Raw genomic sequence first — 19,702 nt, 5'->3', positions numbered from 1 at the left:
CATAGTTCGTAAACGATATCTGTCGAATCGTTATCTGCACCAATGCGGCTCGTTGCAAATCTGCTACCTGGTTTGGCAATTTTGCGGTCCGAGCTTGCTCGTGCTTCGACTTCGTAGTATCGATATTGCGGTCGAGTGGCCAATTTACGAATACCTACGAATCTAGTGATTTACGACCGATAGTACCGAGGGCCAAAGCAGTAACCCAAACCAACGTAACTCGTCCAGATAATCCAACCTGCCGGACAAGAACTTACAGGAAGTGCTCAACTTTCGATGAACAAAAAGAAAACGGATTTAACAAGATCATTGCGATCCACCGGTTAGAATTTACTCTTATATCCAATCATAACGATCCACCAAAGGCAAACAGGAAAATTAACTATATTCTCCCGGGTATTATGTGTATAATCCAAATCCAATACGTCTTCGGCCTTCGAAATATAACTTGGAAAAATATTACCTGATCGTCGTTCGTTAACGTATTTGCTTACACGATTTACTCGCTTCTTCATCTCTTGTTCGAAAGTTACCCGATCATTCGTTCCAGCTTGCTTCTATCGTAACTTGTTACTTCTATAACAAGGAACGTTAATTAGCTTCGTCTAGGAGCAAGCTTCGTTACAATCTGAACGAAACTAAAAATACAATCTTTCCCTCTGCAGCTGCATATTTGAATCTCTGAAATTCAGAATTCTTGAATTTACAAGTTTCGAATTTTCGAACATGCCAATTGCAAATTTAAAAAGTGTTGAGTTCACGGTTGAAACGTAATCATTTCAGCCGGTAACTGTACCGTAAAAGAAGAAATGTTGAAACCCCACGTTGACGTCGTCGAGGACGAGAATGCCGACTAGGAACGATAAATCGTGGCATTGTCTCCGTACGTTGAAAAGCCATTATCGAATCCCATTATTCGCACAGCTAAATGGCTTCGTTTCGGATCGTCCCGCTATCTGACGATTCGATACCTGCAAAATACCGCCGAGGAAATTTCGCGTTCCCTGAATCGTTAAGCTTCGCCGTTCACCCCGATCGACCAAACTCTAAATTCCGACTCTGTCAATTTCACGATATCGGCGGACATTAACGGCCTGCGTTCCTAGTGCAACCGAGATTCGAAATTTAATTAAAATTCATAGTATCGTTGCCGAGAACAGCAATATTTTCATTTTACAATCTTCTCAAATGAAAGAGCGCGATTCACGCTGCTTTCATTTCTCCCAATGACTGTTCAAGGTGGAGACAATCTCTACGTCACGTCGGTACGTGTAGTTGAATCGAATTTCGTTAAAGAATTCCACTTAATTCGAGAATTCTAAAAACGCTACTAATTCGACAGATGTCGCACGGTGCTTGCGTAACTAATAGACGTGCCTAGACTAATTCCGTACGTATTGCAAAGTTTCAAAAGTTTCATAGGAGGTTCTGTGCGTGCCATGACCGATGAGATGACTGATGGCTCGGCCGTAACGGATCCACGAAGCGTCAACAGGGAACCGGGCATCATTCTAGATATGTGGCGGCACTCGACAACAAATACCGTCACTCGACGCTAACTAATAACGGACAACGGTAGCGCGGTGGTTAGCGCCTTAGGTTACGAACGTTCGGGATCCGGCTTCAAATCCCGGCGCCCGTAATCCGATTTTTCTTCTACGCGTCAAAAATGGAAGAAAAACAGCAGTACCCCATCAACGACATCTACATCCAACAGTTACAACAATTATCATGGGCAACACATAACCACCTCAAATTAATGACCTCGACGTGGGGGTGGTGATGCCCATACCTCACGACACCTCACTTCCGATCGACGCGCAAGCAGATGACACAGAATACGAGATGATGACCAAGCCAGGAGTGATGTGGCCACTGCAAAGTTCATGGGCATCACCCACCACCATCACGTCGGGGCCCCCAACTTGAAGTGGTATATGTGTTGTTCGTGATAATTATTGTAGCTGCTGGATGTAGATGTCGCTGATGGGGTACTGCTGTTTTTCTTCCATTTTTGATGCGTAGAAGAAAAATCGGACTACGGGCACCGGGAATCGAACCCGAGTTCCGAACGTTCGTAACATAAGGCGCTAACCACCGCGCTACCGTGTCCGTTGCTTAGTTAGTGTCGAGTGAAGGTATTTGTTATCGAGTGCCGCCACAGATAGAAAAAGTAACGAGCGTAATGACCGATGCTTCGCGTCTATGTGCATATACGCAACTTCATTTATAATCCAAAACTCCGCGTTAATACTTTGATGAAACAACATCTTTTTAAAATCGGTGCATAAACTATGGTGCAATTTTCCACGAGTCTCGAGTTAGAAATTTACGGCTGAGACGGTCAGAAGACGACCCAATTAACCAAGACAACTACATGGATTACGTTGGTTTTTATGTACCGTACCGTAATGACGCGTTCCAAAAGCACTGGAGCCGTTAAAGCACGGCTTTAAAACCCATGCTTACATTGCACGCGAGTATCTTCTTTAACGCGTTGCATTTTGCTCGTGTACGTTACTCTCTATTCACCGTTCCGCCAGGTGGATTTTAATCGAATGTTGTTTAATTAATGCAGGAAGTCAAGTAGAACAGATGCGAACAAATACATATTTCAAGAAGATTCACCGGTGAAATCTCCTCGTTTGGCAGCCCGATTCAACTTGATACTTTCTGCCGATGACCTGCGATCCTTCCACTCGTCGACACTCGGCCGACACGTAATCTTCCCCTACGGGATAGAGTCTTAAGGAAAGACAGAATTTTTCTTTCTTTGCGAATCGATTCGATCCGATTCGAACCATTGAAACATTTTCCGTTTTCTTAAGATCATCTCGACGCAAAGGAATTCAATACCGTGCCTCGTTCTAATCGATCCGTAACCATCTAGGCTTCGACGCGATATTACAATTTATTTATTTTTTTTTTTTTTCATCGAACGAAAACGAAAGAACCGTACCATACAAAATTACACTCGTTGTTATCGGTGGAATATCAGCAATTTCGTCGGCGGCTGGTTTCCACACGTTTTCCGAGGATCACGAGAGGATCCGTTGGATCTGCAGGACACGTAGTCTCGGTCTAGCTTTCATGGCCACGTACCCATTCCCGATCGGATAACGCGTGTTCCATCGAGCAGACTTTTCGAAAATTTCACAAAGCACACTAAGGCGCCAATATCAATCAGATTCATCGCGTGATGAGACAACCGAGCAACCAAGAGAATTCCGGTCGACGGTATCAAGTCCATCCATCGGCGAACGCTGCAGAATTCATATCGCGAAGTGACCTCTCGTACAGGCCGATAGTTCGGGACCAATCCGTGCCTGTCTGTCCGCGTCCTATCTCGCATTTTTGTTTTCTTTTTTCATTCGAGCGGTTGCTTCTTCTCATCTCTCGTTTCGTTATAGGTAAGGCGAGTGTAACATGCGAAACGTTACTCACGACTCTCGACATTTAGCAAAGGAAATAGAGGAAATGTAAATGCGTATGTACGTATAATATTCGCAATCGCAACAATTACAATACCCACGAAACTTTACAGAATAACTCGTCGCATCAACTGTTGCTAAACTTCTCCCTCCGAGAATTCGTCCAGGACGCTTCTTCGAGTCTCTCTCGATGACATTCGGCCCGTTGTTTATTCGGGAGGCTAAAAGAGCAAAACTGTGTCAGCCACGAATACATGCATGTAACCACGGTATATATCATTGGCACGATCGAAACTTTGGATCAAACACACGCGGCGACCAGCAACTTTGTCTGCATTTCGTCCGATACATCGATTTGTCTACGATATGAGCGATCTATTTCACTTCTTTGAAACGCGATTACTACTCTCCGCGTTTCTTATGTCTCTTCTTCCCTTCTTCGACTTTACTTCTCTCGCTGCGAAATCCTATTTCCCTTCAGTTCCTTGCACATACTCTTTATCAGAACGTTTCGTCTGGCACCGGCTTTGATGAATCGAATCCGGCCAAGAGGAACCTTCGCAAACTCTGCAGGGTGTTAAGACGAATAATGACTACATTTCGAGTGCCAAGCTTGCCTCTGTGACAGCCGTTTGCAATAAACCATTGTCTTTACTTTCCCTCTCTCTCTCTCTCTCTCTCTCTCTCTCTCTCTCTCTTCTCTTCTCTCGTTCTCTCTGCCTCGCATCTTCAATATCTAGCCAATAAAAACGAGAGAAGCGTAAAACGTGGCAAACTCTTGGCGTCGAAACTACCGAAGATGTCGTTGGTGGACGCATCTAAAGCCGCGCATGCAGCAACTCGTACGAAAACCACATCTCTGTATTCTTTCGATTGCGCGTTATAATCCCTTTACAATCGTAGCTTGGATTAAAATTAAACCTCCGAGAATAGATCGATCCTGTCATTACGTAGGATCAAACAAATAAATACGAGTATTAATTTTGAAAAGAGAATGACAAGCGGGAATAACGGATTTCAATTTTACGCCGTCAGTTTTCATAGTCTGTCGACAAAAATATGACGAAATATTTTTATCCGCAAAAATACGCATAATCGCGGCTTATCGTGTCACCCGGAATAACCAACCACCACGTTACATCTGTCTCGTATAAAATCAATGATATCGCAATAAAAATGTAACTTTTGTTATTTGATTCTCTGTAAAATCCCAAGGCTTCGTTATACTTGAAAATATACAGTCGCAACGACATCAGGTAACTTTTCGACAACGCTCGTTCACTCCAAGCAAGTAATTGAGAAGGGAGATAACAATTTCGGATTCCCTTCGTTTGTTCTTTAATTGCGCGTGTCATCAAAGGACGGTCACTGTCGTAGAGTTGACTTTTTTGCGCTCACGTAAACGAACCCTGCTCAATGAATTTCCGTAAGATACGTGTGCTTAATGAAAATTAACCCGAGACTGGCCTCGTAGTTCGTTTACGATAGAACCACGCGGGTTGAATTTGCGTAACAAGCAACGCGTTACGTACACCTGGCTGTGTTTTTTATGTTATCCAACTATACCTACATATACGTACGTACATTCGTAGCAGATAAAAAAATTGTACGCGATTATAAGAATAATTCGAACTATTAACTCTACCCCTGTGATCATTATGATTCGAGCTATAGTTGAGTGACGGCTCGTTCGGAGTAACCGCAACCAAATAGGTGCATTTGTTTAATGGGTACACGACCGATTCTCTCCGGGACTGTAGAGACACGGAACAAGATTCGCGGAACCAAGATTAGCGTAAACTTTAAATGCGTGGTTGTGCACACGTCGTTCGTAGAGGATGTCAGAGTTATATGCATCTGCACGTATTCTGTGAATCTGAAATCGTGCTGCTGGAGCTGCGACACTGAAGTACATATTGTGTCTCGCCGCGTGTATGCGTAAGGTAAATGCATGCGAAACAGCTTCCTACAAGCGCGCCGATCTACGATTTATTACATGACCGAATTACTGATCACGTGAAAGATATAAGACGTCGTCGGCTCGTTGCTTCTAGTCCCGTAGTTTCTTCCAATCGATATTAAACGTTCTCGTTGAACCGTTAGTATTTCTAAAGAAAGAATAAAATATTCACAAGATGCGCGTACATGAATTTTCGATAAATCATCGCCGAAGGAAGAAGATGAAAATGATCTTCTTTGATATTTGCTACGTTCGTTACTGTCGTACCCTCGATATGCGCCCATCAACATGGTAGAACCGATTAAGCGCAGTATCGATGCATGCGGGGAATCGTGAGTCACGCAAAGTTCAATAACGGTTTTCATCGAGCTGGGAACTACGCGCGATAAAACGTTTCCCGTAATTCGAGTGTGACGTTATTAACTACGCGGTAGTTTCGAGTTTCGATTCCGCTCCGGCGCGACTCGATGTTCACTTGGACGTATTTCGCGTGAACGAAAATGCAAATTTCATTAAACGAGCCCCGCTAATGCCCGAATATTATTGCACTGTGGCTTCGATGAACTCTTGATTTATAAATACCATAGCGACAGATGCGCGACAAACGTAGATTTTCAGTTACCATGGTTGCGGTTGCGATCAATCGCTCTCTTCTTTCTTTGCGATGATCTCGAAAAAAGATAACCGTTCCAATTTTCGTTTCACTCTAACGTTCACGTTCCTGTTTTTTAGTTGCCCCTGTCGTCGCTCTGAAGATGGGCTCCTCGTTGAATCCAAAGAACATCAAGGAAGGCGACGACGTTTACTTCGAGTGCAACGTTAGGGCGAATCCTAGAGCTTACAGATTGACATGGTTTCACGAGGTACGTCCAAACAATCGTTGTTTCTCGTTCTTGCGTTATTACATCCGCGATATTCTCCAGAGAGGAAACCGAAAAAGCTAAGAAACTCGTGAACTTGACGACGGTCCGCCAAGACTTTGATTGTTCGCTCGAGAACGTACACTTCGAGCTGCGCTGCCGTGCCAAAAATAAAAACAAAGAGTCGAGAAATATTGTAAAAAAGCTATTCGATGAATCGACACGGAAGTGAAATTAAACCGATCGACAGAAAGTACTCTTCGCATTTGCTTTCTATGGTGTTGTCGTAAAAAGGCGATATGTATGCGAGAACGTAAAACAACGCAATAATTTTGTCGCGCAATAAAGTTTGTAAAATCGAGAGGATCGTGGTATAACGGAAGGCAAAAGAATGACCCGACCTACAGTTCGAATAGAAATGTCGGATACGTTGTTGGTCCTAGTTTGCATACGGAGTGACGCGTAAATTCGTAGCGACGCGACGCAACGTTACGTGTTAAAGCGTGTGTAAGTAACGCGTCGAGAGGAAACATGGCCGCAAGAAAGCGACGCGACGGCGCTTATGCGGCCTGGCCGTTCCTTTTCGTCTTGACTCGCGAAAAATATCCTGAAAAACTCGTGACTCGCACCTGGAAAGCTCGAGCGTTATCTCCGGTCACTCGAGGATCGTCGAGTTAAGCCTCTTAAGGGGGATTATGCTTTCCATCATTTTCTCTGCCGGGTCGGAGCTTTCCCAAGAGGTCGGCGAATCCTGGAAGCATCGTACTAAACCCCTCCCTTCCGACGACGGCATTTCGAGCTTGCGACGCCAGTTCCGGTGATCTCGCGCGAGCCTGTTTGCGTCGAACGTCGAGAACCACGCGGAATTAAACTAAATAGGAAAACTAACTGTGTCGGATCAACCAGTCACGCTAATCCTTGTCAAAGTCGACTGCACGATATTTCTCGAGTCGTTTTTTCTGCCGTTTCTCTGTTAAAGCAAAAGAAAGAGGAAAGAGAGGAAAAGAAACTCTCTGACGCGTGCGATATCGCGATCCTGTTCCGCTCGTCTAAAGAACAATTTTTTATTTGAAGAAGTAAGTTGAGAGAATCCGTGATCAGTACGAAAACAGAAATTTCTTAAAAATATACCAAATATTCGTTTTACTCGCGTGTAATTTCGAAACATGACGATACTCGAAGTAATACGACTTCCTAATTTAACGTTACGCGTGCGGTTCTCCCTTAATATTCTCGAACACTAATAGCAAGAATTACGATCGAATGAACTCGGATAATCGAAAGTTCGTGAAGTCGGATAACAGAGGGAAAAAGTTTTAATAATAGGACGTCTTTCCAAGGAATATGATTCAATGCTGGGTCGAAGAAGAAAGTAAGAGAAAAATTCGGTGAATAAGTAACAGAGTTTAAAAGTCTCGGAAAAGAGTTTTCGTCGGAGAAGAATACTCGCGAATGGCAATGATAATTTCAAACGTCTCGAAGCGTTCGGGCTCCGTATGTGCATTCGTGTGCACTCTGTCGAAATTATTGTAAATTTACGAGCTGCCGTTGTCACTTCCCGTCCATTCGGTAACCCTCCACCCTCGCACAGTCCGAAAACCAAACCAATAAATTGCCCACGAATCACCGGGCAGAACCGGTTTACCAATCCGTAAAAATGTTCGCGTAAAAACGTCCGTGCGATGAAAATTTCCCATCGAATGAACGACACGTATCTAGCATTGCCGCAAGTGTTATCAAAATTTCAGACTTTTCATCAAAATATTCGATGGACGCGACAAAAGCTTTTATCTGACGTCGAAAATACAAGCACGGTTATAAGCCCTCGTTGGAATTAACGACGCCTCGAGTTTCCAACGTAAAGGTGTGAATCAGCCATCTACATAAATACACCGCGCTTCTGCGAACAACGCTCGCGATCTGCAATCGATTTACGCTCATCTTTTCAAGAGGAAATTGAGAAAGAAGAGAGACGCGAAACCTGACTAGTTCGGATGTTGATCGGATGTGCGTGCTTCTCATTGTCAGTGATATGTTCAACGGCAGATCAGACCGAGCTGTGATGCGCGGCTGAAACTAAATCCGTCGGACGTGTTATACCAAGGCAAACCTTCCACCGATTTACCTATGCTACATTGCGGTGTGATGCTCGTATTATCGCAATGCTACGCGTTAAATGTCATTACGCGCACAATGTCACCGCACGTTACCGTGCTTGTTCCGCGATGACTTTTCATCGGTCGGTCGCAGTACTATCGCGTCGTGAAACGAACGATAGCGACGTTTCTAGACTTTCCTAAAGCCACATTTTGAAAATATCGTTAACCATGTTTTTTTTTATTTACCACGTTCACAGTATACGCGAGTTTCACAGGTGTCAAACTCAACAATATTTGATCGTGTTTCATGTATATATGCATGCGTGTAGTATGTGTACAAATATGTAACTTCATAAAGTCGATCGGTATACTGCGTATCCTCACTGGATCTAAATAACAAGGGCGCGATATACGCGATTTTTTAAAATCATTTCTATGTTTCTTAAACCCGAATTCTCTTGAATGGATTTGAAAAATTCCCATAGCATCGAAATCGATCGCGAACCCTTCATCGCGATATACGAATCTATATACGTAAAGGTGTATCACACGAGATGCTGTAAAATCCGATGGCTGTTTTAAATATTAGTACGTCGCAATTATTCTAGCTTGACTAGATCTGGATCGACGGATTACCGTTGTACCGTGTTCCGTTTCCGAAGAAATACTCAGTGCATCTGTATGCATACGTCGCAAAATTCTTTAAGATTAGTAAAGGTATCACCGAGAAAGGAATCAAAGGATGAAGAAAGCTTGCTTATGCTTTATGCATAATCTGACAGATAAGAATACGGTAGGTAAGTTGGCCGGAAGACGCACGTGCCGAGATATTCCACGAGAATAGGAGTTATCGCTCTTGTCTACCGCTTTTCTGGCATCCGTTTGTAATGCAAGGAAGCAAATGTATTCCTTGCTTGCCACGAATACGTATTATTGTTCTGACATGAATGCGAATATTTAACATCTAATGCAGTCACGTTACGTTATATGAAAATACAGGAATTCGAGGTAAAATGAAGGCATACCGTGAAGAAAGGAATTGTTTCGAATATGTACCTTGCAAACCAGCACGATACTTCTTTGCTCGTAAAGCAGCTTTACTATATTGTTTTTACGATGTTTCGACAAGGGATAAAAGGGAAACGTTACAAATATTGAACGTATATAAAGCGCGAGGTAGCATAAAACGTTGTGCGTTCGACGGCGCATACTCCGTTTCGATGCACAAACGCTTGTGATAACTGTTACGTGTAAAGGCATATTGCTTTCCAATTCAAGATAGTTTCGAGTTGTTCTTCCGCAAGTTCTTGCGTCGAAAGCGAGGCGTACAATTGGCACGTGCAAGTTTCCGCATATTCCTACGAAACCGAATGAAACGGGTACGTCGCTCGTCATATTACATTTCTGACAACGTCACACCGTCTTGGTCTTCTATCTCTGCCAACATCGTCTCGCATCTTTATTTGTTCTTCCAATCAAATCTTGAAAGTATGCTAATACGAAGATAAAGTCCCGGGTTACCCCAATTCTACGCGAATACGTTTCCACGCTGTTTGAATACATCCAAAGTTGTCGATCTAGTTGCCTTTTTATTCGCGTGAACTAAACACGATTAATGACGAGTTGCAATTCGGAACTTACAATTAGTTAAAACCGATAACAGGAACAAGCGTACACGCCGAATTAGTTTCGACGCTACTCGGATAGAGTATGTATTAATTCCAAGGTGATTTGCATGGAAACCTGTCAAATTTACAACCAGAGTTTACTACGCTTCGTCTCTCTCTCTCTCTCTCTCTCTCTCTCTCTCTCTCTCTCTCTCTCTCTCTCTCTCTCTCTCTCTCTCACTCTATCTCCCTTCTCCCTCTCTCTCACTCACTCTATCTCCCTTCTCCCTTTCTCTGCTGGAATGCCTTTGATGGAATTTAGCAATGGGTAATAACGAGAAATACGATTTATCGGATACAGGAATTCAGAAAGTTTTTTCCTTAGGAAGGGGAAAAATCAATCGAGTCGAACGAGTTATGGTTTTAGCGATGCTTCGTCGAAATATTCAAATAGTCTACTTGCCATGAGACATCCGTGGGTATATACAACATATACATATAAAGTTCCCGAGGCAACAGGAATAATCGAGTTTCCGAAATTTCCACCCATCTACGGCCTCCATTTTGCGTGACACGCCTTGGGCCGCAATCTGTGTGCAAAGCCTTTGCTAGAAAGTTAAGGGGAAATTATAATATCGCGCGTGGCCATGTGCATATATGTGTGCATGTGTACGTGTGTGTATAAGTACGTTTGCATAAACGAAGATTCGAAGAAGAGTACAGGACGAAGAGGTGCGAAAATCTGCCCGCTAGTGGGTGTATACAAGAGCGTATGATTCGTAGACGCGTGGTAGAGTGTATTCGTAAACCAGTGGTTAGAGATGAGTGTAACGACAAGAGGTTAGACAGAGAGAGAGGCGCGCGCGCCTGTTTCAACGTACGTAAAATAACGAGCAGGTACGAAAGGAGAATGAAGACGGAAAATAGTACCCGAGTAGTATAAATCGTAAATTCCCTTTGACCAAGTCCACGAAGCAAGCGACAATTTGCAAACAGAACTACGTTGTCTCGTTAGCAACGTTTTCTTCGGTCACGGCGAAGAAATTCAAAACGCGCAAGAACAAAGTTCAACGTGTTAAACTTTCTCCGTTACTTTGATCCTTGTGAACCTTCATCTTTCGTACGCAATCTGTAAACAGAGCGAGAAGAAATTGCTCGACTGTGGTGGGAAAGTACACGCGGAGCGGAGATTTAGCCAGCGTACGTATCGTATAGAATTTCGTTCCTATTTGAAAAACTCCCACATTCGCGAGAGATTTGGTAAGCAAAGTTCGAGCGAGTTTCGAGTGTGTTTTTGCTACGAGGTAAATTTTGAATCTTTCGCGCGTATGACAGGCTTTATGGTTGGATAGGAACCGGAGAATGTACCAAACACTGTACTAACTTTTCGAAGCTCCACCGACCACGTCGCTAACTTTTCCCGGTAACCGTGGCTGAGAAGACTTAACTATGTATGACATACGCAACAAACCGTGAACCGTCTATTCGTCGACTATCTGCTCCTCCTATCCTTTCTCGTCATTTCAATCTCTCTGAAACATTTTCGAAAAATCTCGTCGTTAAAGACGAAAGTAACGGATGCCGACTAAATCGAACGAAATCTCAACCGACGTAGCGATTCTTTGACGCAGGATATTCTCCCTTTGTTTATTCAGGAAGAAGAGCTCCATTACAACGTCACCGCCGGCATAGTACTCTCGGACCACTCTCTGGTACTTCAGAGTATAACTCGAGAATCCGCTGGAAGGTACACCTGCATGGCCGTCAATGTCGAGGGTCGTGCTAGTTCTAACGTAGTGAACCTCGAGGTTATGTGTAAGTATATTTTGCCGCTGTTACATTGCCCAATCATGAGCCAGAAAAAGATATTTTATCTGGCGAGAGTTTGGCGATAAAACTCGGCTGGTATACACATTTCTTTGCTAGTTGCCCGGATAAGTCAGCTTTTATTTTCCTTTATGTTAATGCACGCACTCTATTCCCTTCGAGATAAACGCAGCGCGAAATAAATATTTTACGCCAGTCTCGCAGTGATCCTTCGTTTTTATTAACGGGCAATATATCGCCGCAAGTGTAAGTGAACGGTGTAAAACGTGAACGGTGTAAAACACCTAAGATACATCGAGCATATTATTCATAGTTGTTGTTTTTATTGCAGTCGCTCCTGTGTGCAAACACGTTTTAAACTCGGCTGGTTTGAGGTATCAGAACGCAACGCCACCACCCCTCAACGTTCCCGAAGAGGTCCACGGTGCCTTAAAGCACGAAACCATCAGCTTAGTTTGCGAGGTTGACGCAAGCCCAACCTCCGTTTCCTTCCACTGGACGTTTAACAGTAGCGGTGATCTCAGCGACATTCCGTCCACAAAGTATTCCAACGAAGGCACCTTGAGTAGACTCAATTATACCCCATCATCCGATATGGATTACGGAACATTGGGTTGTTGGGCTAGCAACATCGTGGGTCCCTCGAAACAACCATGCATCTACCAAGTGATCGCAGCAGGTTCGTCAGAACTCGTTTACCATTTGTCACATCGCGTCCACGCGTATACGCCGATCCTGTCGTAGATAACGTTTTGCTGGAAATTTTATACGCAGTCTCCGCTAGAATATACTCGTTTACGACGAGTGCGCAATGCACTGACATTCGAATTACAGTCGATAAAAAACATACTGATCGAAAACCGATCGGAACGATGGAAAAGCAGGTAAAATTACTGCCGAACTTAGCCGAGTTCACGAAATTAATTTAGTCCGTATCGCACCTGTAGAAAGATCGATAGAGAGGTCTGCTAAACTCGGTCAATAGTTCCCCGACGATTCAATTTTAACTCAACTTTAACGTGCACTGCTTGCGATAATTGGACGCATAATTTATTTTCGGTGGAGGAGCAACGTATTTCTTACGTTAGTAATTATCGGGTAATCTTTTATCATACGGCGACCAGTATACGCCCCGTGTGAAACAGCACGACTCGCTGGGTCCACCTCGCCGGCCGAGAGTAATTAAATCGTTAATTGTAACGATAATGCAAGGCGGTAAGTGGAAACGCCAACCTAGTCGCGTTCGAGCGTCGAGCATTTTCTTCCCCTGACTAAGTTGTTACGTTTGCCGAGAAACGGAAGCAAACGGCAACAATTATGATTCTGATACGAGTACGCGTAAATGTACAATACATTGTACCTACATTATGTATATTAGATACATATAATATAACGTTACACGAAAGCTAACGATTTTCGAGGTAAATTATCGAAACAATTTGCGAATACTCGCTCTCGACCAAACAAAGCATGACGCGCGTTAGAAATATGCTCTTAAATAATTTACAGGGTGCGTACAAAACTAGAAAATGAAAATGAAAACGCGTAAAAATAAAAATACGCTCAAAAAAGGTAAGGGTTTTAAAAACGCAGGAAATCTGCTTTATCGTGGCTCCTCTAATTTACGCTGCTGCAAAGGATTATTTTCGTTGCGCGTTATACGGAGAAATAAAAAATGAACTACAACGACCGAACTGTCCGACGCCTGCGCAAGCTTTTTCAAACTCCTATTTGCATACAAGTGATCTCGTTAATGCAACACCATCGCCGATAATGACGATCGTGCGACATAATTTCATTGGTCGTGAAACGATGAAGCATCGCGTTCCTATTCTCGTTGCGAAATAAAATGAAGTTGCGCGAACCGCAACGCGACTATGCCACTGTTTTTCCCTTTCCATTGCCGTACCGCACCGCACCGGGCCGTGCAAAATTTTGCTGTATGCAGTAAACAATCCTCTGTCAACACACGTGCTCGTTCTTTTCAAATAAAAGACATTTATATATCCTGCTGTATATTTATACGTCCTCGCGGTAACTCATGTTGTTGCTATAATCGTATTCATCGTAAATACTCGTGATTTCATTCGAAACGTTAAGTTACGCGCGATCGTTCGTCTCGATACGTATAGTATCCTTTATCTATAAATTGTACGTCGTATGATCGGAAATGATGTCTCGCCCGCAGGCAGACCGTACCCGTTGCAAAACTGCACGGCGTACAATCAGACCGGTTCACGGATCAGAATATCTTGCGTGGAAGGATACGACGGTGGTTTGCCGCAAAAATTTGTCGCGATTGTGGACAAGCAACGACTGGAATCGCCAAATCCTTACTGGGAGTTGGAACTTCGCAAGCCAACGACGGTCGCTCTTTACGCGGTCAATATGAAGGGCTCCAGTGATCCAGTGATCATGGAAGGAGAAGCTCTAAAAGGAGTGGCCAAGTTCACCGGTGCGTAAGTACCTCTAACGCGAATTGAACAGGTTATATGTACAAAGAGATAGGAACACAGCTATCGGTATCTGTTTTATAAGCCACGGGTGCTTCAAAGGATACGACTCGCCAAAACTTATCTCTCGTTCAGAGATGAACAGGTCTCTCTCACTATTGCCACGCATCCCACCAATCACGATGTGTCCATTTACTATCCCTTTCCATTTGTTAATTAACGTGTACAAAGTTCGCTTGTTTACCAAACAAAAACTTTCCATTAGTTACGATCGAGACGTTTTCAAATTTAATCAATCTTAATATTCAATGGATGTAACACAGTCTTCGTAGAAAAAGGAAAGACATACGTGCATACATATATATGAGAAAGAGGGCGAAAACGAAGGAAAGAAAAATAAAATTCAGAATAGTAGTCAAATGAAAATTGGACACAGTTCTATTTTGCCATTTTCGCGTATCGTTTGGTAATACATTCGTTGTTTCCGCTCCACTATTCCGTTAGCTCGTTCAAAAGTGCCATATCACGAGTAAAGACCGTAAATAAAATATTCGCCAATTCTTTTATTTACATCCATTAATTCGTCGAAACGAACATTTAATTAATTACACAATTGCATACACGTACATAGTTTCGATGTACACCCACCAAATAAAATTACTCTTTAAATTTTATATTGACTTACAATTTATTTCCAGTAATGTATTTCCAATGATCATTTATCATTGCAAATAGTGTAATTAAGAATCGATCGATATAAGTAATTAAGAATTAATTCAGCTTTCACGAAAGAAACGCAATATAGGATTATTCCAAAATTAATAAATACGTACTTACGTCGTTGATGAAATTTTCATCCAACTGTGCATAATGAATATAAAAATGTACGTATGAAATTTGAGAAAGAGAACGAGAGAAAAGATAAAAGTAATTTAGCCACGTAGATACGTTGTAGGATTGAGGATGATTTGGTTTATAGGCGAATCGACATCTTCCGTGGATATGTCACCGATCCTGATTGGCCTAGGAGGTACCGCAACCGGTTTGGGTCTAATCGTGACCGGAGTATTAATGGCGCTTTGGAGGAAACACGCGGCCACTCCGGCAAAGCCAAAACCACCCCAACAACCAAGTATCGCGACTTTTGCTACCAAAGGCGAAGAGGAAGATGGGAATCCTGATCTCATACCAACTACAGCCTTGACCAATCATTTCACAGGTGAGTTACGTTATACGCTCTGTATACGTTTCTGTTTCGCATAAGTTGAAATTTAGAATACGCTTGAACATTCTGTCACACACACACACACAAGATTAGTTTCTCTATCGCGCGAAATCTACAGGTGAATTCGAACGGAAAAACATATTCTATCTTTATTCACATTCGATGAGATCGGCGAAAAATAACCCACCATCTCATCTGGTAAATTTCTACTCAGACTGATGAAAGTGCTCCGTTTAAGCGAAGAATCGCAAATATATCGAGTCTCGTCCTAAACGACGACCATGGTTAACGATACTTTCAAGAAAATTGCTCGTGGAAAATGCGTACGTTACGTCGACCTATTCGACGTAGATGCATCGATTCAGAAATCGAATATTTGTTTTCGTGAATACTGCTGTACGAAAAATCCGCACAAACAATGGATACGACGTGGTTATCTTATGAAACGTCTTTCCCTTCGATCTCGTCAATTTGTCTCTCGTAAATGATCGCTGTACGGAATACACCGCTTTTCGAGTTTAAAAAGGGCTTGTCAAAAGAAAAAAAGAAGCCACGTCCAATTATATCGATGACAGACTTTCGATAAACCAAATTACACCATAGTGTATAGAATGCTACGATGAAATTTTTCCAGATAGGAAGCTTCTACATTACGGTTCCTTACCGCGGAGGCCACGACAGCTAGAAGGCCGAGAAATATCCCACGATGTTATAGAAGACTCAGATTATCCTCGAGCATCGCCGAACGTAAGTAACTTCATTTCTGCTTCGTCGTTTTTTAAAGGATGAAGCGTAATAACGCGAATAATCGTGTCTTTCGATTAGAAAGGCTCGTTCTATAAATCTATCGAACGTTGCCGTGAAAAACATTCCGTTAAAAAAAGGAATAACTCTGTTTGCAGACATTTTATAGTCTTCAGAGGCCACATCGATATTCGGAAACGGCAATCAGAAGCGCCGTGATCCAAGAAAGCTGCATCTAAAGATCGGCGAACAAAGGAAACAGTGTTGTAATTACAAGGAAAAGAGCATAGTCACGGACTTGACACTTGACACACTCCGAATAGGCTACGTTCTGTCGCAACACATGAAAATCAAAAAGACTAAAGCCATGCTTATGCAACATTGTACACGTTTAAGCGTACGAAGATATTTATTAGCTACTCGATAACAGTATGCCTTTGTAAATATTGTATATAAATAAAACACATCGATTTCGTGTTACGCGATTGCATTACGATACTTTCAACGGTCCTCGATCTCAGGTAAACGTTCTTAATGACTAAATATGTCAAATAAGAATTCGTAGATACGAAAATGAGAAACTTTGAACGCGATAAGAAGAATGAACGAGAAAACAGTGTTTCTATCAATTTGTTCTTACAGCTGACCCAAACTACGTCTTCCATAGGTAGATTTTTACGTAAAATACTCGCAAACTAAAAGGAAGAAGTCATTGGACTCGGATCGAGCGCTGGACTATTTCCGCAAGAGATTTAATGCACCCATGGACGTTAAATGCACTCTGCAAAAAGGGAATGGCGCTATCTCGTATAGTAGTCGAGAACAAAGCTCGAGAACGTATATCTTCGAAACAGACCAAAAGGTGATCGCATAAACTCTGCTCGGTTGCTGTTGAAATTTAGGTCAAGGAAAGGACGCGATTTATCGTGGCCTCGTTTCCAGATAATCTTTGTTTCAAGACGCGAGAAACTCAGATACCTAATGAGAATCTTCTTCTATCTGTTTTCTCTGTTTCACGTCGCAATCTTGGTGTCTTTTATCACGGCTAAATATATCGAACTGACCTAGTCAAGCAGATTACTTACGGTAGAAATCTCTTCGATCGAGCATATAATTTCTTGTAACGTTCTTTCCAACACCCTCGTAAGTAAAGATTTTCGAACGAGAATCTCAATAGCCTATTCTTCCATGCGAAATCCGAGAGTGGATATACGTATTATACCTTTAGATACAAAAACCAACAAAAGCAAGCTTTCGCTAGAAAATTCCACGCTTTCGATTACCTTAACGTTTTAAAAACAATTTGCCTTTATATTTCTGTAAAAAAAATAAATAATTAATACAAATTATACAAAATACAATTGCAATCATAATAAATCTCTCCTGGTTGATATTTGCCAGAAGTTGGTACTGATTAAAGTAAAAAGAAAAAAAAAGGTAATTTTAAATTGTTGAAATTTCATCATAATTTTTAATTTTATCTTACTAATATCTTTCGCGTAATTTTTATGCTTCGCGATACGCCCGATTTGATGCTTATCTCTGTTCGAATAATCCAACAGAAGGACAAAATGTACAGCACTATATTTGCCATTTTACCGAGAATTGTACCTTTATTCGTTATATGTAATGCTATAGTGAATAGTGAGAATTAGAAATTATAACAAAATTTGTAGAACGTGAGTGCTGTGGCAATTTTAATTTTACACTAGTAAATGATGAAAATATGCACTCAGTGTAATCGGACAACCCGTGAATAGAATATTCATCCTATTTAGCAACTATAATTTAATACATATATGTAGCCATAAAATAGAAAATTCTCAAAGCAAATCGCGATGACTACATTATCATTTTGTTAATATTAATTAATCTTTAATATCGATAGGAAAAAAAACAAAAAGAAAAGATAGAAAATTCACTACACTAATAATTATTAATCTATGCACTCAGATCAATATGTTCGCAACACTAATAAAGTAATAGCGGTCCAATGTAACCATATATATGGCTAGTGATGAAGCTGCGTCAGATGATCCAGGAATAGAAACGTGCTTCCACGGTTCGGTGGAAGAAGATTGGGCATAATATAGGCGCAACACTATTTTAAAGACGCGATCATTGATCAACGCAACTCTAACTAGAAAACTAATTAAAAGAATCGCGATGAAAGACCGCAAGATTAATTCTTAAAACAAAAATAAAATAAATAATTATATATCAAATAAAAACTAAATATTTATGTTAAATAGTAATGAAACATTAACATTTATATATCTTTAAACGAAGGAAGAAACTTTAAAGGAACCAAAAAAGACTTTACTATGTATTACTCTAAGAAATTCTGACAATTCATAATAAAGATTGCTAAAGGCAATCGCGATGTCATAATTCGCAACACTAAAATATACGCGATTATCATTTTTTCGCAACTCTAATTCACAGACCGCGATTAGCCCAACATGACAATGGGCCGACGTGCACGTCAGCAAATAAACAAATCACAACTAATACTACTACAAATACTAAAAGCGAGTACAGTGACAAAGTAGTAACGAGAATGACTTTCCATTCTCTGGATGATCCAGAAGATGGGAAGCCATTAGTAGTTGCCCTCTTGCGTGGCAGTTTGCCGGGCCTCTTCGGCTCATAGCCTCTTCTTTCTTCGAGCGCGATGCCCGCTGAAACTTACATCTAAGCTCGAGACTTTCTAAATCGTAAACCAAAAAATAACGTACAGAGGTGAAATAAAAACATAAATCGCGAAAGCTGATCCAAATACACATGGATAAACAACGATCATATAGAGATCGCTGTCCGTTCGCATGTGCACGCTCGAGCAATATTAACGTTCGTGTCGAAACCCAATCGCGATCACGACCGCGAAATTCAAAAAATCGATGGGCGAAGTCAGAGACGATGGCATGTTCCATTCGTGCCAGCTTCACCGTCGATTTTTCGAATGAAATTTCCTGAAACAGGTTGGACACGCGAAAACGCGCCTACCCGACCAGAGACTGTGCCAACCTGCCCGGCCCTACCTACTTATACTCAACAGGCACGCCGGAAAGTATGCTACCTGACCTACCTAGCCCTATATTTAAAAATGGCAAAACAGGCACACCAACACGCTCACTCCACGATTCTCACACGTAACACTCGGGCGCAAGGACCTACACTAGAGAGAACGTCCCGGGACGCCTCCGACACCCGAGTTTGGCACACAACATGCACACTCTAATATTACGTACCATTTTCCTGAAATCGACTGACGAAGGCTAGCGACCATTGCGTACAACGCAATAAAAGTAAATCTCAGTTTTAATTAAAAATATTCATAATTCAAAGAATGTATCTATTTCTCAAAGAAATTATACATGGTACGAAATTTGGTACCATATATTATAATTCAACAAGAAAATTAATAATACTAACACCTGTGATTCGCCGTATTTAATAACGAATCTTTGTTTTTACAGGTTGTAAGTGAAATGAT

General features: G+C 41.8%; 1 protein-coding gene across 4 annotated transcripts in view; it reads left to right on the top strand.

The window, feature by feature from the left end:
- Positions 1-16,686, top strand: part of LOC126921897 (nephrin-like) — a 99,254-nt gene extending 82,568 nt beyond the window's left edge. For 3 of the 4 annotated variants that reach the window (XM_050733912.1, XM_050733914.1, XM_050733913.1), the window contains 7 exons: positions 6,124-6,254; positions 11,613-11,772; positions 12,116-12,463; positions 13,973-14,239; positions 15,217-15,456; positions 16,097-16,209; positions 16,365-16,686. In XM_050733912.1, coding sequence (XP_050589869.1) covers positions 6,124-6,254; positions 11,613-11,772; positions 12,116-12,463; positions 13,973-14,239; positions 15,217-15,456; positions 16,097-16,209; positions 16,365-16,445 — 1,340 coding nt within the window. In that variant the 3' untranslated portion in view covers positions 16,446-16,686. The remainder of the gene's footprint in view (positions 1-6,123; positions 6,255-11,612; positions 11,773-12,115; positions 12,464-13,972; positions 14,240-15,216; positions 15,457-16,096; positions 16,210-16,364) is intronic. The other variant, XR_007712592.1, reaches the window with a different exon arrangement.
- Positions 16,687-19,702: the final 3,016 nt, after the last annotated feature.

Source organism: Bombus affinis, chromosome 11 (genome assembly GCF_024516045.1).
Source record: "Bombus affinis isolate iyBomAffi1 chromosome 11, iyBomAffi1.2, whole genome shotgun sequence".
Classification (NCBI taxonomy): domain Eukaryota; kingdom Metazoa; phylum Arthropoda; class Insecta; order Hymenoptera; family Apidae; genus Bombus; species Bombus affinis.
This window is presented reverse-complemented; position numbering and strand designations above follow the sequence as displayed.